General features: G+C 42.5%; 1 protein-coding gene across 1 annotated transcript in view; it reads right to left on the bottom strand.

Moving 5' to 3' along the window:
* The window catches only part of lig1 (ligase I, DNA, ATP-dependent), a 54,412-nt gene that overhangs the window by 19,612 nt on the left and 9,430 nt on the right, over positions 1-25,370 (bottom strand). The window contains exons 6-20 of the mRNA XM_072363663.1: positions 22,738-23,121; positions 22,456-22,564; positions 19,593-19,679; positions 18,102-18,158; positions 17,491-17,549; positions 16,894-17,007; positions 16,582-16,748; positions 16,121-16,197; positions 15,824-15,915; positions 14,107-14,206; positions 13,846-13,931; positions 12,883-12,998; positions 10,181-10,276; positions 4,482-4,592; positions 1,337-1,408 (exon numbers count right to left, since the gene is read on the bottom strand). Coding sequence (XP_072219764.1) covers positions 1,337-1,408; positions 4,482-4,592; positions 10,181-10,276; positions 12,883-12,998; positions 13,846-13,931; positions 14,107-14,206; positions 15,824-15,915; positions 16,121-16,197; positions 16,582-16,748; positions 16,894-17,007; positions 17,491-17,549; positions 18,102-18,158; positions 19,593-19,679; positions 22,456-22,564; positions 22,738-23,121 — 1,727 coding nt within the window. The remainder of the gene's footprint in view (positions 1-1,336; positions 1,409-4,481; positions 4,593-10,180; positions 10,277-12,882; positions 12,999-13,845; positions 13,932-14,106; positions 14,207-15,823; positions 15,916-16,120; positions 16,198-16,581; positions 16,749-16,893; positions 17,008-17,490; positions 17,550-18,101; positions 18,159-19,592; positions 19,680-22,455; positions 22,565-22,737; positions 23,122-25,370) is intronic.

Genomic DNA, 25,370 nt, shown 5'->3' with positions numbered 1-25,370 from the left:
GGAGGTAACGAGTGAATATCGTCTTAAATGAAAGGCTGCTTGTTCTCAGCGGGGATCACTGAGAACAACTGAGGAATCAGAGGGAGCGTCAACATCAAAAACAGGTTCAAATTTGGTTCCCCGGGGTTTAAATGAACCCCACTTTGACACAGGAACAACGTGCAAACCAAAGTTTAAAGGCATGTAAAAGCTGTGACACACTTCAAAGTGGGACTCGGGAGCAAAATTAAGGCAACGAGAACATAAATGGAGATTCTGGCTGTGCGACATGGTGAAACAACAGTTTAACCGGGTTTCTTCCCCCTGCTGACACAGTGTGCATGGATGAAGTGTTAGTGCGGAATCCATATTCTTCTATGTGATGTGAGCACAGCCCTGAGACAGTCAGTGCTTTGGGGGCACACTTTTTCTCTTTATAAATCCATGTTTTTTATGAATTGTACCAATCCATATTGCTTTCTTTACTGTGCGGAAGTTAACTTTGACTTCTTGCTAAATATGGTGGTACAGTCGACAGCGTTTTAGCACCAGTCAATACTCTGGTTAATGAGTCAAGTGTCTTCCTCCCACTCAGGTCTCAGTATCACTCTGTAGCTCCTCCCTCTTATAGAAACACGGTCACTTCTGGCAACAGTGAAGTGCTGAACCTGAGGCTTTAAGGAGTAACATCACTGTAACCATGTACACTTAATGAATACCACACTCTTTATAGGCATGAAAAAACTCTCAGGACAAGAACACAGTTAGTAGTGAGAGCTGTGGGGCAAAGGGAACAGGATACGACAAATTTACAGAGGAAGGAGGTCAACAACAGCCACACAACAAGAGAAAACACGTCCACAGAAAAATCAATGAATAACATTTACATAAATCCCAGTGGGAATCCGCCATGATACTGTAGAACTCCTTCAATGATGTCATTTGGCTTGCATCCACGTGGGAGAACCGCTCACTAATTCAAATCATCAACGGCAAACTTAAGAAATTTGCTTACGATTGTACGAGGTTTTAAACACGCAGAGTCACAGTTCTGTCCACAACACACACGCAGTCCAACACACGCTTTCTAAAAAGCACAGACTCCCCCCGAGAGCCTCAGACAGACACACAATCAAGACGCACTCTGCTGGAATTACAATGAGCGTCACAATCATTATCTAGTTAAGGCCTCCAGTAGCACCATCATTGCCATTCAAGGACATTGCTGGTATCTCTGCAGGGCGACGAGCATGAAAGTATGCTGGCAAATAAGAAACACATGGCCCTTTTAAAAGGAAGACAGCAGAGTTTTGAGTGATCTTTGGCTAATATTTTCATTGAGAACATTAAGGCTTACCTCGCCGTTAAGATAGAGGAGGTCAAAGGCAAACACACACACTTGGACTTTGATATCTGAGGCATCCACATCCTGTAGGGAAACATCAACACACATATTTCAATATTTTCTCAACAAAAACATCTCATTCATAAATTGCTACATCCAACCTTAGGATTTGTTACAAAGAGCTCTCTGATTTCTCCCCGGTTCATCTCGAAAGGTAACCACCACCCACCCTTCCCATCTTCCCCTTTAACAGCATCGCACCTTCTGGGTGTTCTCATCTCTCTCATGGCGTATTATTTCCTGCTCTCCCACTCACTTTGCTCACCTCTTCTACTTTTCCATCTCCTGCTCTCACCTTTCTTGCACCTCGTCTTGTTTACTCCACTCTTGCTTACCCGCTATGGTCTCATACCCAACTCTGCCTCATTACCGGGGTGTCCATCATGGTCCTGATGAAAAATTTCCAGGACTTCTGCACTTCAGTGATGTGCTATTGAATTCCTTAGAACTGACTGCACCAGCCATTATCCATGACACCGTTTGTGAAATCCTTGTTTTTTAGCAGCTAGCTTGTTTCATGTTAGTCATTCTTTAATTCAGCTTTTACCACTAGAATTTAAAAATGGTACCCCGCACACTTTTTGACCACCAACATCCCACTGAAGTGATGTTTCCTGGAAACAGTCCCAAAGTTTGTGTTCATGCAGTCAAGCAAAGCACAGTCCTGCTGATGAATGCACTCAGCAGCAGAATGTTCTACAGGTTGTGGTAACGTGCCAAGAAGCACAATGCAGCAGCTAATATAGCAAATATTTATCTTAATGTAAACAATGCTCTTCCCAAGTTTGACTCATACACACAACGTATCTGATGTGGATGTAAACAGAAAACGCTTTGTTGTCTTAAAAAGTGGGATTGTGCAAAAAAACTATCAGACCAACATTCATGAAACTTGGTGGAGAGGTAGTGCACAAAGAGCCCATTAAATCTAGGTAATGATCCATGTCACACTCTTCAAACTGCAGATTAAGGAAATGGTCTTGGTGGAGGACTGTGCTCTTTGAATCCCTCTCGATTTAGGGTGTATATACATGTGTAAAGATGAAACCGCTGCAGCTGACTGACATGTCACCAGAGAGTTTTAGTAAATCTAAATAATTCAGTCAATGCAAAATAAAATGACCTGCTGACAGTTTGTAAATCCAAGTGCCTTTACCTTTTTTTTTTTTTTTTTTTTTTAATCTGTGCCTTTAAACAGTACAGAGCAAAAGAAGCGCCAGGCAAGAGAGATGTTTCAACTCCTGGCACAGGCCCTGGACTTCGCTCAGTGCTGTTGTAAAGATTATGTGTATTCAAACACATGCAGAACCCTGTAAATGTTTTAGGCATTTAATAAAGGTCGAACAGCTGTTCAGACTTATATTCATCCCCCAATACCATCAGGGGAAAGTAGCCTTTAATCCTATATACACTTGTGAACAAGCTTAGTCACACAACAAGAGCTTTAAGACTTAACTTCAGTGACAAAAACAATCAGCCTGCACCACAACATCTGGCTCCCACAGAGTCATTAGATTAAGAGATTTGTTATTCCAAAATGTCGGAAGTTATGAGACACACAGAAATTAATCTGTGCATTACTTTAAGCGATTACTGCTTCATAACTGTGTGCGTGTAAGAGCTGGCAGTGTCAGGTTCCGGTTCGCTGAATATTTTCAAAATAAGGAAACACTGTCTTCATTTTCTGAAATGAGTTTTAAAAACCTTCTCCAGTCAAAAATAAATTAATATGTCCAACTGTCCTTTTTTTTAATATATGCACAACAGATTTAATGAGGAAAGTAACTGTTTGTACTGTTCGGTTTGTAACGGCAACAAAAACATAATCAGACAGCCGGGGTGTCGTAAATATCACTGACCCCCTTTTGCACCAGCAAATTGAGACTTCTTGCAAATGTGTAGATTGCACATCTCAGTCTGAAGTTGAAAGGAGTCGGTTTAGATGCTGGTAAGAGGAGGAGACCCAGCAGGCAGCCTCTGGTTACCAGTATGGTGCTTAAGAGCCGTAAGACGAGTGGTGGAGGCAGAGGTGGGGCTAATTAATCAAATTCTAGGTTCCAACTACGCTATTTTAATACATTCTTCATCTTTAAAAAAAAAAAAAAAATCAAGTATTGTGTCACTGTTACAAAAAGCATAAACTGAAACATATACCTGTCACTTCTCAAAATTCAAACTAAACCGGTGAGAAAACATCTTTGAGCTGACAGACACTGGAATGCAATGGTTGCTATAGTAACGCATGCACACTTAAGTTCTACTTTGGCCAAGTTTAATGGCAAGATGGTAGAGTTCTTCACAGATTTAAAGTATTCCGAAACTTTCATAAAAGATGAGGGCAGGAAAATGAAAAGCCAGCATCTGCAATTAAATCCCTGCAAGCTTTAAAGCCGAAACTCCTCTCCTTCATTGCTTTCCCCTCAGCTCGTTAATGATGTTTAATTAGCGCCCATCGGGTTTCATCGCCTAATCCGAAATATTTTATTTGTACGAGTGAGAAACTGGAGATGCTGCTACAAAATGCTCGAGAGGCAGTGTGCCATCAGTTTGTGCATCATTACAAATAATCACAATAGCAGTAAAAGTATGTAGTGAAAAAGAAAAGCATCAAGATAATCATCGTCAGCCATTTTTATCATCGTTCTCCGTGCATGCGCTCATTTCTCCCTTCCTCACTTACCAGGCTGCCATTATGCAAACAAAAACAAGGAAAAGGGAGCAGTTTGGCCCTAATGTGATTGGTGTTGTGGAAAGAGGCTGTTACTCTGATCAAACTGAAACACCTTGCTGACATTTTCAATCTCACCCTCCTTTTTCCATCCACATCATTTTTCTCTTATCTCCCATCCATCAGTTACACCCCCCCCCCACCCCCCCACCCCCACCCCCCCTTCCGTCTACTTCCGTCTGCCGGATCATTTCACTCTATTATCTAAATTTCCTCCACCTCCAAGTCTTCATCTCTGTCTTGTTGTCTCTCCTCAACCTTTTCACTTCTTCCTTCATCTCTCATTATCTCCTGCTCTCTACCTTTATGCCAGTGCACAGATTTTCTTCCCATTTCTTCCACTGTTTGACATTTTCTTCCCATCCATACCTTTCTCTTGCGAGTGGTGAGGACCTGGAAGGGCTGGATCTGTTTCTTCTCGGGGTCCCAGGCCACCGCCTCGCAGTCCAAAACACAGGACACCACGGAGTCTTTCTTCACCTGTTGGGGAAGAATAATGAGGAAAAGCAAATTAGAGAAGAAAACAGGGTTTAAGGGTTTAAGACACAAGGAGAGATTTAATAGATTTTTTAAAAAGCCAGTCTACAGAAACATAATATCAGCAGTTGCAACAGCAGACTTTAGACCGAGAACTTTGAAGAACATTCAACAAACCGAGAAATACAAACTCTTCATGAGCCTTAGCTTGGGCCTTTTTTAAAAGGCATGAATACATGCAATCAAACTGAGGTCACATTCAGGCTGCTTAAGGACTGTAGCTGCCCTCAGTTTATTGTCAAATACTTCAGAAGTCAACACATTAGCATTTTTCCTCCCCTACGTTGATTGCTACTGTTGAATAGACTTTTCTGTGACTCGAGCCTATTCTATTCCTCCAGTTAGCAAACGCCCACTTCTTCGGCCAGATGCCCACATTGTGACCAAAGCCAGAAGCTTCATCTGAAACATTTTTGCAGCATGCTTTTCGTTTATGCATCATAAGTAAGAGGCTTTGGCAGCTGACGGTCATTTCCCTGCGCAGGAAAACACTGAAGTGACCATTGCACCCGATTGTCAAGATCAAGCTACGCGGCTGCTAATTATCTCAGCCACAAAAATCGTGCGAGTGAGGCTGATTGAGAACACTGGGATTCTTCAAATGTTTAAATTTACAACCTAAAGCAGTCTGGGAGTTAATCAGCAAGTCAAGTTTGAGGAAGCTAATCAGAGTAAAGAGCAAGAGACACATTAGAGGTAACAGGTTGTTTGGAAACAGTCTTATCAAACATAGCCAGTTGTGCTCATAAGGTCATTAGGCCAAGAAATGCATTAATTACCAATTAATACATCAGCATTAATATTAATGTCCCGATATAAATTCATAATTCAAAGCATTAAGGCACTGTGGCAGCGTCGGGAAAATTGGTTTCTCCTTATTAATATGCAAAATGATGCAGCAAGGTGCTGTAAAATCTAATCAGACCATCTCTTCTGTTCAAGCTGCCCATGCTAGTGAGGAGAGTCACACAGGCACTGTTGGTTTATTGTTTTCATGAATAGATGTTTCACAATGACAACATAATGTCAGGAAAAGGGATGCACTTACAATTAAAGCAGTTATTTTAAATCAATTGTCTGCCACATTAATGACAAGTAATCAGTTACCAAGATTAAAGAGTTATTCTAACAGCACAATAAATACCACAAATTAAGAGTTGTGAATTACATAAATATGGGGAAATTAAGCAGAAATTAATTAAAACTAAATCATGTCATCACTTAAATGCCACATGTTTATCACTTCATGTAAATTAAGCACAAACACCTCACTGTTCAACAATTTCTTCACACCTTATAATTTGGGCAAAGGTTATGGTGAGAAAAGCAGACACAGCAGAGCAGAAAGCAAAGGGAAAAAGATGAAACAGATGCATGAATATGGTGAAAAACAGTAGGAAGAGGTGCAGAAAAGGGTACAATATGGGAAAGGCACTTTTTTTTTTTTAAAGGGAAAGAAGAAGAGTGGAAAAAGAAAGACAGAGGGTGAGAAGGGAGACGTAGGTGAGATAAGACAGCCGACAGGAGCATCGACAAGCAAAGGAAGCAGCAAAGAAAGAGTGGCTATGCAAGTAGCATCGGATGAGTGGGAGGAGAAAAAGAGACAAAAAAGGTGAAGTTACAGGAAAAAAAGACCAGAGGAAAAGAGACAAGAGTGAGAAGAAAGGAGAGGGAGAGATGAAACAACAGCCAGGAGAACTGACAAAAGAACAGGCGTCATCACAGAGTAATGAAAGAAGAGAGGAAGACTGATTAGACCGAGAGTAATAAGAAACAAGCGGGCAGAGAGGGCAATAAGACAGGGCAGAGAGGGCAAGAAGGCAGGGCAATAAGACAGGGCAGAGAGGGCAAGGCGGCAGGGCAATAAGACAGGGCAGAGAGGGCAAGAAGGCAGGGCAGAGAGGGCAATAAGACAGGGCAGAGAGGGCAAGAAGGCAGGGCAGAGAGGGCAAGAAGGCAGGGCAGAGAGGGCAAGAAGGCAGGACAATAAGGCAGGGCAATAAGGCAGGGCAATAAGGTGAACAAGAGAGACAGGCAGTCGTGTTGAGGGCAATAAGGTGAACAAGAGAGACAGGCAGTCGCGTTGAGGGCAATAAGGTGAACAAGAGAGACAGGCAGTCGTGTTGAGGGCAATAAGGTGAACAAGAGAGACAGACAGTCGCGTTGAGGGCAATAAGGTGAACAAGAGAGACAGACAGTCGTGTTGAGGGCAATAAGGTGAACAAGAGAGACAGGCAGTCGTGTTGAGGGCAATAAGGTGAACAAGAGAGACAGACAGTCGCGTTGAGGGCAATAAGGTGAACAAGAGAGACAGGCAGTCGTGTTGAGGGCAATAAGGTGAACAAGAGAGACAGACAGTCGTGTTGAGGGCAATAAGGTGAACAAGAGAGACAGACAGTCGTGTTGTCTTTAAAGTTAAAGAAGGAGCAAAAAAACCACCAACAATGAAAATCAGTGCAAGAGCAAAAGTTAGAGGGCAGATGTTGTGAGGAATGATGACCCTGGGGTGAGAAAGGTGCAACACGACCACTGAAGTCACGCCGGCACGGAGCTGCAGGACAGCAGGCAAAACATTTATTTACCTCCTGTGAGAGGAGAGGCCTGCGACTGTATGTGCGAGCATCTCTAAAACCAACCGGCTCACCTAACAGAGTCAAACAACAGTGACAGCATTTCCTGTGGCTGCTTTAGAATGAAGCCTTCTGATTGAATTCTTTGAGGTGAAATTTTTATAATTCAATAGACCTTTTTTGCTGGTGACATTTTGTCTGATCAAAGCAGGAAAACCGCACGTGTAATTATTCAAATTAGCGATGGCTGTATTTAATTTCCCTTAGCCAGGTCAGAGGTTTGTAACTGAGTGGAGAGGTTTCCTGGGCTTCTTAATAGAGCAAAGCCCTTGTTAATGTTAGTAATTCCATCTGAGCTCTTCCAGCTATGATGAGTCAGACGGCCTGCTGTGGGAAAGCTTCATAAGATAGCAGGGAGATGTAAGCAAACGAGAACAGAGACGCAACAAAGTAGCCCAGCCAGCTTTGAAGCGGGACAGCAGTTGATCATCAGTGATTTAGGCTCCCTGGTCCAACAGCGAGAGCCCACCCAGCAGAGAGTTTTTAATGTGAGGCAGTAAAAGAACAGTTTGTAGTATAAATAACTTCACACAGCTCTTATCAGCGCTGTCAGCGAGGACACAAATAAAGCTGATATGTATGAAAATGTGGATGAGTGTAGAAATTAAACTGAATTCAAACAGCGAAGTTTAAAAAAAAAAAACATGTCAACACAGGACAGAGATTAGTTTCAGGGGACAGATCATCCGAGTTATCTGCTTCTAGTTAGTACTGATGGGACGCTGCAGTGACAACTGCATCCATGGGCCACATGAACCCCTTTGCTGGTTTCTGGTTTCAGTTCCAGTTTGTGGCTGGAATTTAGTTCCAGCTAAGAACAGGTTTGGTTTGCCACAGCTACAACACAGCAACGCCATTACGTCACTTTAAACGTGTCTTAAATATGTTTAAATGAGGTTTAACCTTCCCTCGAGTGCCTTAGGAATTTCAAAGCGCCTTTAACGGCCCATAGGTGGCGCTACTGATGATATAAAACATGAGGCAGCCAACGAGAGGAACACTGAGCTCATGTTTTCAAAGTGCTGCTTTGACTTTACGTCAACGCCGCAGCTCTGTTTTTAACTGTTCCCTGGATTTTTCAACATGGCCGTCACAATAACAGTCGCCCAACTCTCGTGTACCACCATGTTTCAGAGGTGAAGCTGGAGTTTTGGTGGTCAGAGGGGAAATACGTTAGGCTGTGGCTCTGAACCAGCACTGGAGTCACTTTGCTGGGAAAAACAACATGAATGTGATCACTCGTACGATAACTGCGATGTACTTGTTGCAGTGAAGGAGATAAATGGATTAGGGACTGTTCAATTGTGAATCCTTTCTCACAATAACCATTGCTTCTACCTTAGGATATCAGTGGATACAGATAAGGGGGCAACAAGGGGCTCGGTTGGCAGCGGATGTGAATGATGCCCAATTAATGGCAGACAGGCAGAGTCATTTTCTCATTGCCTGTTCAAGACTAGACTGATGAGCCTTCGTTGCACATCTTTGACCTGTTTGTAAGGTACGAGGGCGGAACGAGAGGTTGAAGGTGATGTGCTTCTAGGCCCCAAGCAAAGGTATTCATAGAGCTGAAAAGATGTGTTTCTGTGTGCGTGTGTGTCTGACGGGCAGCTGGAACTAAACACCACTTTAACCAGCAACGATTTGTCACTCAGCTGATTCTGCAACAGTGAAATCAGGTAGACAGCAAGTAATATCCCTGCAAATGCCAGGATGTGGATTTTCCCAGCATTTCAACAAGATGAGCAGTGTCGCTCCCTTCACCCGTCTGTGGGTTTAGTTGTTCCTTGTAGCACAACCGATGTGAAAAGGCACAGAGATCTAGATAATTCCTTTACCCTCCACCTATAAATCTTTTTGACTCGGGTCTCTCTTTCCATCATTTAGACTCCAGCCGAACCAAGCGAGTATGATGGAGCAAAGCACGACCCTCTGAGGAAGGGAGAACGGTTAGCTGGATGTAAAAATAAGACAAAATGTCCAAACAGCATGAGGGACGGTTCTTTTTTTTTTTTTTTTTTTTTTAAATCTCCATCATCTTGTTTTCAATGGAAGCCAAAATTGTCACCTACTTTCTAAAATCTACTTCTCTGATGATAAGAAGAGGTTGTTTTATGTTCTTCTTCTTCATTTAAACAGAACATCACATAAAAAACAGCACAAGACAAGCTGAGCTTTGCCCTTTTGCATAATCAAGTTATGAAATATGATAAATTCCACCTCTGGCTGGCTAAGTTATGGTCAATACTGACATACTGCAACACCCCTGATTCCAGCAAAATGACCGAATCCTGAGAGATCATCTGATTCAATAACCTCGACTGAAAACAAAATGAATCAAAGGAAAGACCAGACAAGCGTTGATTTATGTGGTACTTAACTGCAGTTCCTTGCTGTGACAGAAAAAAAAACCTTCAGCAGGCACCGAGGCAGTGAGCGTGCTCAGATAACCTCAGGCCAGCAGCCAAAGCGTCAAGTGCTTGTGATCTCTTTCTTACTCCCCACACAAGTGGAGCCTCACCAATTTGGCCAACCCAACCACAGCCGCCATTTAAAGTTAAACAACGGGTGGTCTTGACATGCATTAGAACGATGGAGTAGAGTCAAAAGGTGGTTTAAAATTCCCGTTATTGTACAGTGAGAGTCGAACAGCCAGTCGTAGCTCTGGGTGACTGCAGGAAGGCAGAGGAACAAATAAACTTTGAAGAGAGGTTTCAAACCATGACAGAAATGGGCTGAGTAAAAGCAATACAAAGAAAGCCAGAGTGAGCAAGATAAATGTGTGCAGCTGTGCCATCATTTCACGATCACAGCACATGGTGTGCACGTGGTGTCCCACGGGCTGGGCAGCGCAGCGCAGCGCAGCGCAGCGCAGCGCAGCGCAGCGCTCAAGTCTTTTACCTTGGGAATGCGAGAGATGATATCGGGGTATTTGCCGGTGTTGTCTTCCTGGTTGCGGCTGAATATTCGGACTTCACCATTTTCTAGAATGTGAATCTGTGGAAATGGGAGAAAATAAAAATAAATAAATCATTCAATGTATAAAAACAAAGAGTCAGAGACGCCGGATATTTGACGAGCGAGCCGGAAAGACAAAGAAAGAACAGCGGACGGTTACTGTTGGTAACAGATTACGGGATAAACATGTGTAGGTGGAACCATTTCACAGCCAATTATGCCATTTTGTGCAAAAAACAATCAGCTCAAATCAGATCACATGGTAGTTTTCTCTTTTGAACAGTCACTCTGTCAGAATATGCAATTGTGGAGCCAGAGTACACTCAGGATTCTTGCCTTCTTAAAGATAATTACCAATGACCTCCCTGTCTCACACCGACAACAACGACAACCTCATCCGTGTGCAAACACAGTTAAAGCTGCAGACATTTATGGTCACCGAGTGTGTTACAGAGGCTGCACCGACCAATTAATCTACAAAGAATTCTTCCAGATGCAACAGACTGATTTCAGGGTAAAAGAAAGAATTTCTTTCCCCATCATGTAAACCTTCCAGATGTATCACAGTGTTTTGATCACATGGCACAAATATGCTCTAATCTGAATAAACCTGCTAATTACACAGACAGAAAAGGAAAAATAAAGCACAATCTCTTTCAAATCCAAGCTTTTAACGTATAAGGGCATGATAAATAAAATGTAGGTTAAAATCAGGTAAACACAACCTGACAGGAACAACACATGACTCATATTACACCATTAAAGTCTATATTTCCTGCGTCATGTGCACAAAGCAGCAGTGATGATACATTTTCAAAGCGTGAAAGCCCAATAACTCAATAATGTGCCTGGACATGCACTGTGTAGACACAGATGGAGCTGCCACCCCAAAGGGAAACGCTGCATTGTGATATAAAATGACATGAATAAATGTGCTTGCACTGTATATTCAGAATGCATTAGGGGTTACTGGGCAGAGGAGCGCAGCGACAAAGAAAATAAGAATAATTTAAAAAAAGATGAAAAACGAGAGCTTTGTTTGAGTGTGAAGCATCCTTTCTGGAACTATACTGCTACACAACTGGTCTCAAAGCACCAAACACAAAAAGCAGATGAGTGCAGAGTGCTCGTATGAAGTGATTTTAGGGGTGGAAATGAGGTAGTTTAATGCAGTGATTGACTCACCGTGACACTGTTTTATTCATGTAAAAGATTTTCCTTTTTCTTTTCTTTGTTTTTGATGGAAATCACACAGACCTCTGTGGTGCAGATTCAAATATCAAACAATTAGTTGTGTCATTCAACTGAAAGTTTTGGGCTTGTACAGGCGAAACAATGCAATCTTCCTTTCCTTTGTTCCATTGGCTTCTCCTCGCTTATCTTTAGGCGTGTGCGTCAAACTCGCCAGCAACTGAGTGTGTTTTGTAGATAAAATAAATCATATTGGATACACAGGTTTTAAATCGACCAGATAATCTTCTGTTGCAGTTATTTAGAAACTTAGGTTAGCTTGAGCGTTTTCTTTAAACATGCTACTGCATATTTCAACGTGAGACTTGCGAAACATCGCCCATCCTGTGACGTGACTATGTGCACATCAGTGTTGCTGCTGAGACTATATAATGGAAATCACAACTGTCTTCTCCTTCGAAGCTTTTCTAGCCGCTGCTTTTCCTTTTAACTTTCTTTATCAACGATGACTGTGGCTAACTACAATATGATTTACAGACTTTTGTTGACTCATTTGTCAACAGGCACAAATTACATGTTGCAAATGTTAGCTCATTTGCTGCTCCTTTCTTCTCTTTAATAATTGCCATCGTCACAAATAGATAAACTCATAAGATAGAAAGAAACAGATGCACAATAATTGTGACTTATCAGTTGTCTAAGAGGCAGATACTGACATCCTTATGGCAGCACACAAAAACCAAAACACATACACACACACACAAAGGGAATGTTTAACTGATTAATGTATCTCGAGTCCCTCTACTGGCTGCTGGAGGTAAAGTTCACTGCAGTGAGGCCAAAGAGAGAAAGAAACAGAAAAAGAGGACGTCATGAGGCTCACTGCCTCCATCCTGTCTCTCTGCTTCGCATTCAGCTCAGTTCAAAGGCACTTTATTGGCATGACTGTCCAAAATTAACAATACAGCTGGAGGGGTTTACATTACTTCACTTGCTGCATCTTTTTATGTCTCCTGAAAATTTCTCCCCTGTCTACTGTTGTGTCTTTGTATTCATCTCTCACTCCTTCTGATGTCTCTTGCCTTTCCTATTTGTAGACATTCACCTCACCTCCCTCAACACCACCCCCCCCATCTGGCCCACAGTCGCAGTAGTAGCTCGTTCTGCCCACAGGCCAGGGGTAAAAGCAGCACTACTGTTTATCTTAAAAGAAAAGGCACAGCCACGCACGCGCACGCGCACACGCACGCGCACACGCACACGCACACGCACACGCACACACACAGCCAGGAGAGCGCACGGCAAAGAGCAGCAACAGCAATACCTCTTGCTCAAAAAACACAGCCGAAAGGTATACGCATACAAAATTAAGCAGGCATATGTTGGGTGCCAAATGCAAGAAAAACAAACAGTTGCACTCTGTCACATCTCCATCTACATGAAAGCACACAAACCTGAGCGCGCTCGCCGTCATATTTGTATTCGCAGGTGAACGCGGCCTCGTCGAACTTCTTCATCACCTCGCCAACACCCTTGGTGGGATGAGCCAACATGGGTCTCAGCGGTACACCTGGAAGACGAAGGATGGTGGGAGAGGTGAAGTAAGCAAACTGCCAAAAGCAGCGGGACATGCCAACCAAGATGTTTTTTCATGAATTATAAATAATCAAAACAATGATTCTGACTTAGCCGAGGGGAGAACGTCTTCATTGGCTACATGTCTGGTGAATGTGAAGAGGAAGAGCACCAGAGCTGGTGCTAACAGGCCCTCCCAAGTGACACGAGAAAAAAAACCAACAACTCAGGAGCTGCAAAGACACATTCTCTCATGGAAAACCAACGTCGCACCTGTCACTGTTTCTGCTAGGCCAAATAAGTTTGTTTGTGCTCCCATATTAGAGTTCTCTGACTCACGTCCCCTCGGGCTGCCAAGTTAAGCTTCAAAAGCAGCAGGAGAGATAAAACAAAGTATACCCAACAAATTCCCTTAATTACAGCTTTAGAGCAAGAGGATGATATGACGGGGCTGTATTGTCCTAATTGGCCGATACTATTCAAATATTCACCAGCTCTTTGAACCACCTCACACTTCAGAAGACAGCAACTCACAGAAGAACAATTGTTTACCTGCCAAAAGAGCTGCTAAATTTGTCCAACTGACCAATAACAAGCAAATTACTTTCCCACTTTAGTAGCATTCAGATGGCGGCTGGTATTTATTTCCCACCTTGGTGCCAAGGCTCGTTATCACACACAGCCTGACAACAGCATAATTGGGAGCTAAGTCTTAGTTTAGGGCTTTCTTTTTTATCTTTTTTGTGATAAATTACTCAACTACAATAACTGACCAGCTCCACTGAATGGATCGATAAACACCAGCCACTGTTTTGGATTCTGCCTCTTGATTGGATGCTTACCAGGAGTGAGCTTGCAGTGATTGGGTAGCTGGTCAATGCCCTCTTTTAGCAGAACTGGGATGATGACGTCATAATTGGGCATCTCGCTGCACAAAAGACAAGGTGTTTGTGGAAGAAGAAAAAAATCAATGCCAAACAGAAAGTGACCAGAATGAATGAGGGACTATGAAGGACACGGACTTAAACAGGATGAAACATTATAGTGGCCCCAAAGAGAGACTGCAAAGTGAATCCAGGGGCTCAAGTTAAGGCCTCAGTTACCAATAAGTCTGTTTAAGAATTAGACTCTTCTCTTCGATCCAGTTCCGCCTGCTCTCAGCACTCATCCCCTTCCCTGCATCGATCACAGCAGGAGGAAAACCTATGAAGGAGGAAAAGAAATGCATCTCAAACAGATCTATGCAAGTGCTTGAACATTTATACGACCCGACACATGCTGGATGAAAGTTCAGAGGCACCTCAAAGACCACGAAACATAAAAATTTTGCATAGCTGCACGGTTTTTTCCCCTTTATAATAAATACTCAGACTGAAGATGTTCTTTCAGACCCAGTGTGTTTGTTTCACATGAATGATTATGTTTGAATTATGGCTGAATAATAAATTAAGATAAATTAGTCATCGCAGTGATCCACTGCAGCTCTGCAAAAAAAACAAAAAAAAAAAACAGGAGTTGACCTGCCTGATTAAATAATGGTGAAATAAATAAATAAAAATGTGAGGGAAAACATTTCCAGACAAGACCACAGATTAATGCAAATTCCCCCATCGAACCTCTGGTCTAATTGACTTCTTTTAAAGCACATCTTCAGTCGTGACCAAGCAACGACGTTTTAATAATCAGGATGGAACCCATCTAATTTGGTGTATGTAGCGTTGGTGAGAGCAGGTTGCGATGGCGTTAAAAGCAGGTGGTGAGGGATGGGCTGTAAAAATGTCCTGCTTTAAGCGATGAATGCATCTACGTGTTGGTATATCACATTACATACCGCAGGGTTGCTGTTTTCACATGTACAAAAGAGGCACGTGGTCGCCTACCGGCTTTAACATGTTAAATGATGTGAATCTGATCTATCACCATTCTAATTGGTGCAAGGAATATGTTAGCACTGAGTAATCATGAATAAAACAACTACACTCCACACCCCTCCTTTTTAGTAACATCTTCAAAATATCTTGCACTCCTATGAAGAATATTTACACTATAACACAATGAACCTCGCTAATTAAGATGGTGATGGAAAAGTTAAGACGGTGGAATACAAGAGTTTCCAAGAGTCCCATTTAGAGGAAGAAAAACACTTCTCTTTCACCATGACGACACTCTCCAGCTTCTCCCTGTGGCTTTTCAATGCAGAAATGTGGTACCATCCATGCTGGCTACAGCCTATTTACTGTTTGGATGCACTTTAAAATGCAAGAGAGAGACAGATGGATCGCATGCCCCTTGCTGCCGTATTAATTTTCTTCTTCTATATGCAAAGCTATTCACCAGACATTCATTCCACAACATAACATGCCTCCGACTGACAGTGCATGGTCTGAGCCTAACAGCAATGCAAGATTCTCAAAGATCCGACCATCTCAGTGTGAGACGCAGTAAAGCTGCTTGATTGTTAGTGGTGGAACTTCTAGTCAGCCCTGGACATATCAGTTGGATATCACTGTTTATATATCATATATAAATCATATTGACATGTCAGTATTTTCAGTCTGAAGATCCTTCACAGGATTTTCTGGGTTGTGATGGAAAGACTAACTACGAGGAACTCTACAATGGAAAATAAAGATCAGGTCAGAGGATACTCAGTTGTGTAAGTCAGTATTCAAATCTAACATTAAAGTTTAAAAGTTTAATTAGACAGAAAAGACTCATCGATTTGGTTCCTATCGCTTACACTGAAAGCAGATTTTTTATTTTTTTGTTATAGGCCAGTGTGAACAGTAGGAACGATTACAGCTAACATGAGGTGGTTACCTTGTCCAGGTGGGGTCAAGCAGACAGCTTGACTCAGAGCAGAGAGCACGCTCTGCTCAGCAAGACCAATTCTCAGCTTCCCAGCCAGGGACCTGTCCATCAAACACAAAAGATCAACAAGTCAGTGTACGTGTCCATTTGCACCTGCTACACATGACCAGAGCAACACGCTCAAACAGGCACACGGGGAGTTGGGAGGCCCTGGGAAATTCTGCGCGTCTGTAAACGTGCAGATGCCTGTGGTCACACAAGCAGCTAAGGTTGTCTGTGTATGCGTATGAGAGAGTCTTATTTTACCTGACTATGTAGCGGGCCTCTGAAAAGCGGCATGCCACAAAGAGGCCTTTGATGATGTCGATTTTCTTATTCATGGCCTGAGGCAAGCGGGAGGAAATTGAGATTCACAGAAGAGCGAGAGGAGACAGAATGCAAAAAGACTGAGGTTACCAGCCAGTACAAACTCCATGTTCAAAGCAAAAGAAAAGAAAAGAAAAAAATCTTGATCCTGCAGCAACAGGGAGGAAAAGGGAACTAATTGCACAAGAGTTTCCAGCCAGGTGAGAACTTACTTAAAGGCTGAGAAATTAACCTCGTCCCTCAGAAGTAGGCAAACCAATCATTTCTTGCTCAGTGCACAATCACATTAACATTACACTTCTTTTCTCTCACTGCGTTTGATACTGAGAGGCAAATAGAAAGAAAACAATATTGTCCCTGAGCCTGTTTTCCTCTAATGAAAATGTTATTCTGTGACTCACCGAGTTCCCACTCATGCTGCCAATTTCCTTCAATTTCTTGAAGACGCCCCCTACTGTCAGACTGGCTGGTTTGAACATCATGCGCTGGTTGCTACGGGAACTCTCTGCCACTAGGCCCAAATCTCCTTTTTCCTGCGCTTCTGCTTTAATTTTGTCCAACTGTCGCCCTGGAAACAAGAGCGAGACGTCAAAAGGCCGCCTCTTTGGCTGATGAGCAAAGGATTGAATCAGCAGTTAGGTAGGGAATGCACAAGCAGCGTTTGGGCACAACAGAGCGGTTACAATTGCGTGCTGGTGTGGTGTGCCTGTTACCAGTTGCTTGTGCGATGGCTTTCATCAGCACCGTCTCTCCGACACCGAGCTCCATTCCCAGGTAGGCAGGGCCAAGCTGGTTCAAACACAGGTACACACAGCACAGCAGGTCATCTAGGAGCAAGAACAGCACAAAGAAAAGTGTTTTAAGTAGAAGAAAACACACATACAAAGAAACACTTACCCACAAAAACTATAGACACATGTGCACGCACCTCAAAACCCACACTCAAATAGGATTTCAAACACAAAACACTGGGAAGACACAACACACAGATGCAAATTCAATGAGTATACAGACAAAGAAACACTCTCAGACATAAAAAAGCACAAAAATGTATGCACAATAACAGCAACACGCAGTCAAAAACACAGACAAACTGAAACGCCAACAAAAAGACACAAACACGCATCAACACATCAGCACAAACATTATCGGAGTCCCTCAGGTACGCGCTCATCCGCACACCGAACTGAAGCGTCCTCCCCCTTTTAAGTGCAACCTGGCTTCATCATCTCCCCGATAGAGTGGCTGGCAGCCAACTGCCTGTGTAGCTGCATCAGCATGCATTATGGGAGAGATAAAATAGCATTTACCTGGAGAGAGCAGCAGCACCGAGCGAAACAAGTTCGACAGCGTCTCAATGTTTCTCAGCCTGTGAAACAACAAAGGGAACGATCTGAGACAAGCATTTTCAGATCATCCTGTAAATACAGCGAGGAAGGAAATAAGATTCATCTGGAGGTTTTACTCTCTAATGACACTTGGCGATACAGAGCATTTGACATTCAACATTGATTAAAGACAAACAGAAAGTCAGTTCAGATGTTTTCAGTTTGGTGGCAAAAGACTTGGGTTTCAAATCTTAGTTAAAATGTTTCATTTGGAACCCCAGAACTAAGGAGCACACATTCTACCTCCATCAAAATCCATATTTCTTGTTAGTTTCATTGTTTCTCTCAAAAGGAGCTCTAACAGGAGCAATCACGCAGGTATCCAACAGATGAAAACCAAAGAAAAAAAAAACACATTACCTGTCCAACCCAGAAAACAATCAACATTTCTCCCTTTCCCTAATTTTATTCCAAAAAATTCCCAGCAGGTGGCCTGGATGTTAGATTGACTGAAATGTGCATCCTTTGAAACTGTTGCAATCACTTCCTCCCAAATGGTGTTTTCTGCTTTTTCCTCCATATGGAGCTCTTACCTGCCAGAGTCCTCTTCAATTTTCTCAAAGGTGCGAGCCACTGCCAAGTACGGCACTCTGGAGAGACATAAGCTCGTAGTTAGCAGGCAAAGCATTGACGCTGACAGGTTTTTACATTCACGGCGTTTAGCTGACTCGGCTCTTCAAAGCAACTAGCAATTAGTGCAACGGGAGAATGAGCTCTGATGTGAGGTTGTCAAAACGGCATGAAAACAAGAGCAACGGGGACAAAGGGTGGAGCTGCCATGTCGGGGAAGATGTGCACTCGCAAAGAATTTGACATGAGAAAGAACTGTTATGATGCACAAGACGGCAGAATTTACAGGCTTAAACTTCAAGATTTTCAGGTGACCCATGGGGTGTAAATGCTTTTCAAGTGTTTCTGAACAGCCCAAACTTGTAAATAAAATGTAGCTTCAGCTGTCCAGTACCAATAAATTCAAAAGAGGTTAGAACCACCAGAGAACATCACGATACATGAAGAACGGACTGCATGATGGCCTTAACGTAAAATTCTTAAGATTTTCCATGTGCAAGTTGAAGCGTTTCAGTGGCCTAAAAAATCGTATCCCCTCTGAGTTTTTTAATGTAATGGTTTAGAGAGCATAAAAAAGATGAATTTAAAGAAGGTGGACTTGGAGAGGCACCGAACATCTGTCATCCCCGCCGTGTGAAAACCTTGAGACTCAGCTGCCGTCTGTTTAGTGGGTAGATTAGGTTAGTCTTACACTGAGAGCCAGAAATGCAAAGCAAACAGGGGAAGAAGACAAGTTGACCTCATGCTGGTTGTCCACATTGAAATAAAAAACCCTGTAATTACCCATATTTGCATAATCCACAACATGTGATCTGATTTTTTTTTTGGGGGGGGGGGTTCCAAACAGTCCAATAGATAGATAGTCACACATTGTCAGTTTCTCCATGATCCTTCATATTTTTTAAGAAATTTCACCTCTGGCAGTAAAGTTATAGGTGATTGTAAACTGATTGAGTGCGGGAGGCCATGTTTGTTTGTCTCTGCGAGGGTCCTGCGGTAGACTGGCTACCCGTCCAGGATGCCTCTCGACTGATAGCAGCTGGTATAGGCTCCAGCCTAGTGGGTATGGAAACTGGATGGATGGATGGGTGGCCTATGGCTCAAAGATGTAATGACTTGTACCAAATTGAGAAAATTACACACTCGAGGGCCTTTCTGAAAACTTTATACAGTCTGGAAACCTGCATCACATAATTTCTGGCTGATGTTGGGAAAAGCTGATTGCAAAACACACCCCTGGTGCCCCCCCCCCTCACATCTTTTTCACCTTTATTTATCAATGTCTGGCACCTAAAGAGATTGGATTCTACAGTGGGGTGGATGGGCTTATGTGCACAAACAATATAGAGTCTCATACAGGGTGGAACATATTCTAAGACGTATCCAAAGAGTTAGATATTCAGACTTGGACTTTTTGCATTAGACGGTAATTAGACGGAAAAAAATAAGCTCACTTCTGTCCTTGCTTCCAGCAAGCGTGGTCCACAGGATGGTAGTGTGGCCTGGCAGGATCGTAGTCAGTTTGTTCTGAGGCAGGCTCGCTGAAAGAAACAAGAAAAACATAAACACATAAGAAGAAAATTAGAGCCGAACTGAGAAAAAGCAGCAACTGTTACACTCAGTGATGCCGACCGCAGCTTAATAATGATGATAACACTCTCACTTTGGATAAGACTCATTTAGAGTAAAGATTCCAAAACACACTGAAGTTTTCTTCTTCTTCTTCTTCTTCTGCAGCAACATGGTAAGTGTTAAGAATTTACTCCCCCTCCATAAAAATACATTCACACGCTGAAACTACAGCTGGGAACTTTGTTTTGTATGCATTCCCCTGTCACTCTTTCGCTGTCACACACAAGGCAGTGATGAAAAATAAATAGGGGGATAAAAAATGCATTTTCTCCTTTGAGAACTTCAGTTTGCGTCTGGAATAGTTAACATGACCTCAAAATGACAAAGCAACTGCATGCTGCTGCAGACGCCGGCGCCTCACATGCATGTAATAAAAGTGCTAGAAGATGTAAGGGGGGCGCACGGTGTGCATGTGTGGAAGACAGAGGCTTCTCGCTGGATACTTTCCGGGGCCAGGTGGTAGGCAAGCGCACGAGGCACGTGGGATCTCCCCACTGGTGCAGCAGGCTGTAATTTATATTTACCTTCAAATGTTTGTTTACTCTTTAATTACTCGCAGCGCAGTAATTAAAAGCTGTGATCACATCAAGAATGTTCCCCGAGCAAAAATGTAGTCGTCAACTTTCACAACGGAGGCTCCCAAACACAAAGTGATGGCTGATGACCTGGCAACAAGGTGTCAAAAACCCACCAGGAAATAACTAAATCTCTCCAGGATCAGGGGCACAAAGAACCTCAAGTCTTCTTAAGTGTGACACTTGAGGCTTTAACTCCCTTTCAGCTGAGGGACTCACTTAAGGATGTTGCAATGAACATCTTAAAGGGTGTCCTTAAGTTGAGGCATTTACTGCATATTAAGTTTTTACAGTTTCCATGGAAACTGCTCCGTTTCCTCGCACTTGTGTTCGGCATAACCATTTCTACATAAACTCTTATCATCTCGCAAATACAGCAAAGAGATCGTTTCAAAGAAAAGAAAAGAAATAACCAACCAAAAGTGTTGGTTTGATTTTCTAAATTACAATGTTGATTTTTTTCTGCCAATTAATTTTCATGTTTACAACAGCCTCTGAGGGCCTTTTCTGAAGAACAGACATTTTAAAACATCAAAAACTCAACTATCGCCATCATTAAAATCCCGCATTAAGAAAAAGAAAAAAAAAAGCCAACTTTGTGCACTTGAGCCGACGGATGAAGAGGAGGAGCCAGCGGCTAACAAAGTGCCAGCTGACAGAGCACAGAGATGAGGAGAAGTTGGTGAAAAACAGAAACGACAACAACAGCAGAGACTACTGACAAGCCGACATTAACTCTGCCACCAAACCCTCCTGCAAAGACGCTGCGTTCACCAGCAGATACGCGAAAAGGCTGCATGACTGAAATCTAAAGTAAATAAAGTTTGAATTGTTCCTGTTGTGGACGCAGTTTATGTTGCAACTACGACTTTTCTCACCTGATTCCACAATAAAGTGAGTCACCTCTGTTTGATGGGCGTAAACGACAAACGGGCTACAGTATTTATTGTTTAATACCAAACAAGCTAATCATGTCATGTAAATGGTGTTACTGTGTCAGGCCTGCAGCGTAAAGTAGTGCATGCTCGTCTCAGTCGGCTTGATGACTTTTAATCAGCAGGCAACAGTGCTGATGAATAACAGTTGGTTTTCCTCTCGTTGTCAGCTGCTAGGCTGGGTGGGGGAAGGTTTTTAAATGAGCAAATTAAATCGTAAATAGGACAAAAACATGCGTCTCGCCTGGTAAAACTGACCTATTGTGGTGATCATTTTCACCTTCAAATACGAAACTTCCTCAACTTGAATAAGTAAAACCTTCATTTAAAGGTATTATGAGATTAAACTGACTTCTGCCACATTAGGATTTATGGCTGCAAGTACAACTCATTCCTGGAGACTAAGATCAGATGCTTTACTAAGTTAGTGTTGTTCTAACAACAGAATAAAATATCAGCTGCTTATCATGTTAGAAAATGTTGGACTTCCACCTCACTGAAAGCTCTGGGCTCATGATTGGGCTTCACTTTTCTTGGCTTAACAACAATAATGTTCGTTCCCTGCACAGCCAATCGAATCTCAAAGTAATTCAGTAAGTAAGGTCACACTACGTCTTCACCTAAATCACTGAAATGTTTTGCACTTCACATATGGAGCGAATTATCATCTCTAAATCATTATGAACAACTGGCTGAGCCCAATTAGCCATGCATCTAAAATAAGATGAATTTGTATAGACTTCGAGCCCGACATCAGACAGTCTCACCTCCTCTACAGCAGCAGGTTTCTTACACTCAGAGGAGGAGGAGGAGAACATGTTGACGCAGCCAGTAAAACGTTAAAGGCTGCCAACTAATTTGAAGCTTTAGAGTTTAGGTAGTTGCAGGTCAGCTTTAGATAGTCCAAGTGCATGTCAAGTTAGTCACGTCACATAAAGAATAAACTGGTTCATTAAGGATGGAAGATTATGCAATTAGTTCTTAGTATTAGAAGTTTCTGATTATCCCCATCTTTGATATGTTTGTTTTCCCAAAGGGGTCAGAGGTCAGGTTCAACTCAACAACACATGTCCAAGAGTCAGAAAACATGCAAACAAGGTTCCACACAGAGTGTTAAAGGTGCCTGGCCAATTAAAAGCGAACTGTCCGCAACTTCCTGTGGTCCTTTGTCTTACTCCTTTATGTCTTTACGCTCCTCCTCAGACTTCTTCTTCTCTGGACTCGTCTTTTTCTCCCCTTCCCTCCCCTCCGGTGTTTCTTTCTTCACGGTTGCTTTTCTGGGAACTGTTGGAAGAATGAAAAGACAAAAGAAATTGTGAGGGTGCAGCGGGGGGGTTGGCGACAGGAAACCTTTTCTCACTTTGAGAAGATGGTAAAATGCAAAATGCAGCGCACATATCTAGAAGTTTTCTTTTTTTTTTCCCCCAGAAACGCAAGCCATGCAAATTTCCTCTCACCAAAGAAACTGCTGATAGAGGGTTTCTTGGCTGGCTCCTTATCTTTCTGCTCCTTTGCCTCGTTCTGCTTTTTTTCTAACATTTGACTTTTGGGGCTCTCTCCTCCGTCTCGAGTGTCCTTTTCAACCGCCTCCTCTTTGGTGACGGTGAGCTCTTTCTCATCATCCGTCTTCTCCCCGGCTTCATTTTTCTTTTCTGCCCCCTCAGCTTTCTCTTCTTCCTCATCAGAGCCATTTTTCTTCACCTGCTTCTTCTCCTTCTTGGCCTTCTTTCCTTTCCCGTTCTTCTGGTTCTCCACCTTCTCGTCTGGGCTGTTAGCCTCGGTCACTGCCTTTTCAGCATTTTCTTCCTTTGCTCCCTCCTCCATGGGTTCATCGGTGTTGTCTACACAGAGGAAGACAAAACGAGAGTGGAGTCAATGAAGAGATAAATGCCAGCAGGTTTACCAAGGGCAACCATTATTCTTTATTTATTTATCTTCGTGAGGCTATGCTTCAAGATAGTTTTCAACCTGAAAGCATATCTCAATAAATGCCTCAGGTGATATTTCTGAGGTTTCCTTTTAACCCGAGACAGTCAAGTAGGAGAGAAATTACTATTGACAAGCTTCCAGCACAAAGTCCCAGCAGAGAGCACGGGTCATGACACCGGCTGGGTCAGTGGGCAGACATGAAGCTCTAATATACTCTTAAACACCTGTAAAATAACTTGTGGACTGGCGAATCCAATAGCCCAGCGTGGCATTTACCAGAAAAGGTTTGGAAAAGAATGAGGGTACATTGCTTCTCGGCACACATGAAGCTGACAAGTTTAGAAACGCAATCATTTTTGCCTTAACACGTTCGTGTTTGTAGCCCCAGGATCCTTTTTAGCTACAACACTGAAGCAGAAATTCTGCCAAATAAACTTTTTAATACGCCGACATGGACGAACTCATTTTAATTTGACCACAACAGATACATAAAAACACTTTGTTGCCTCTACACCTACTCTGTGTCTTTGAATATTAATAAAAAGTAGACAAAAATACTCAAAAAGAATCTCAAAAAGTTGTGGTCCACACAGTCCCTTCAGTAGTTTGTTTTTGGACCACAGGAATTTCTTCACAGCTCCTGCAACTACTGGAGCAAATCCCCCCCCCTTTTTTTGTGTTCATGCCACAGGAAATGTGGAGTGATGGTGGTTCTCTGATCTCAGGAACTGTGAGATGCATAAATGGTCCAGAAAATGTTAAATGTGCAGTGACTGGTTGAACACATGAGCACAGCACAACAGCTGTAGAGCTGCAGCAAACAAATATTTTGGTAATTAAGCGTTTTATCAATTGCTTCATCTATTAATCAAACATCCTAAAAATATTTTTGTTCTATCAAAGAGCAATAATCTCTATTCAAAAGAGAGAAAAAAATATGTTTTCTTAGAACAAATCACTCATCATTTAGTTATTTTTACATTAAAGTGTAAAAGACAGCACGCTGAATCAGAAATATCACCAGTAACACCAGTTAAAACCACTCCTTAACCAGCAGTCTCTGATTTTTACAAAAGCAGTGCAGTCCGATAAAAAAGTCTGTTTTGATTTTGACTGTGCTTTCATCTAAAAATGATAATATTAGCTCAGATAAATGTGTTAAAGGCTGCAACTGCTCTGATGGGCAGGTGGAGACGAGGAAAATGCTTGAGCTTGTGGGGGCAGTTCTGGCATTTTAACCTCAGCCAGCGAGCTTTACTAGCATCCAAATAACAGTGATTTATGTTAAAATGCTGACGTGAAACGTCACCTTGTGTTTGCTCTGCAAACTGGATGTGTTATGTTTATGTGTTTATGCATTTGGCAGACGCTTTTATCCAAAGAGACTTACAGGTAGATAAGGGGGTCTTGCCTAAGGGCCCGTACTGGAAGTAGTACCTTCCATGTCGGGGATTTGAACCCAGGTCTCCTACATGGAAAGTGGCGATCATACCACTACACTATCCAGTCCCTCAACTGTGTGGTTTGCCTTGTTGTTTTTCAAGCCTTCCACAAATGCACAGTAACACACTTGTTGTGTAACAGTAATAATTGTTCACGTGAAACACATTTGTGGGGATTAAACCAAGCATGAAAGCAAATCATTTGCATTGTCAGTTTTTGTAATCTAGTAATCTGAGTCACTCGAGCAGTTGTTTCAGCCCGACAACAGTCCTTAGGAAATACTGGGACAACGACATTTCTTAAGCTAGCTTTTAGTGACCAAAACAGAAGAATGGGCCATCGGTGAAGCAAGAGCTTCAATCCTTCAGGAGCTCTGCAGTCCCCTGTACCCTCAGGTACTGTTTGCTTGGTTTAGATTCACACTTGCAGAGGTAATTAATAGATAAATAAATCCGTAGGAACAAAGGACAGTTATTTGGTTTGTTTTCGCTCCTCATTTGCTGGTTTATGGTGTCAGTACAAGTCTGACCATCACGCTGTCAAATACTGTAGATAAAGATGCAACCATGTTATCTGATGCTAGAGCTGCAAGTAAAGATTATCATCCATAATTCATAAATCGTTTCCAATCATACATCCATTATTCAGCTTAAAAAAAACATGGATAAATAAAACAGAAAAAATCATCTGCAAATGGCTTTCTTTGTCAGACCCACAG

This window comes from Leuresthes tenuis, unplaced genomic scaffold (assembly GCF_036924035.1).
Source record: "Leuresthes tenuis unplaced genomic scaffold, fLeuTen1.0.hap1 SCAF_14, whole genome shotgun sequence".
NCBI classification, from domain to species: Eukaryota; Metazoa; Chordata; class Actinopteri; order Atheriniformes; family Atherinopsidae; genus Leuresthes; species Leuresthes tenuis.
The sequence above is the reverse complement of the archived record's forward strand: the minus strand, read 5'-3'. Positions and strand labels throughout refer to the sequence as shown.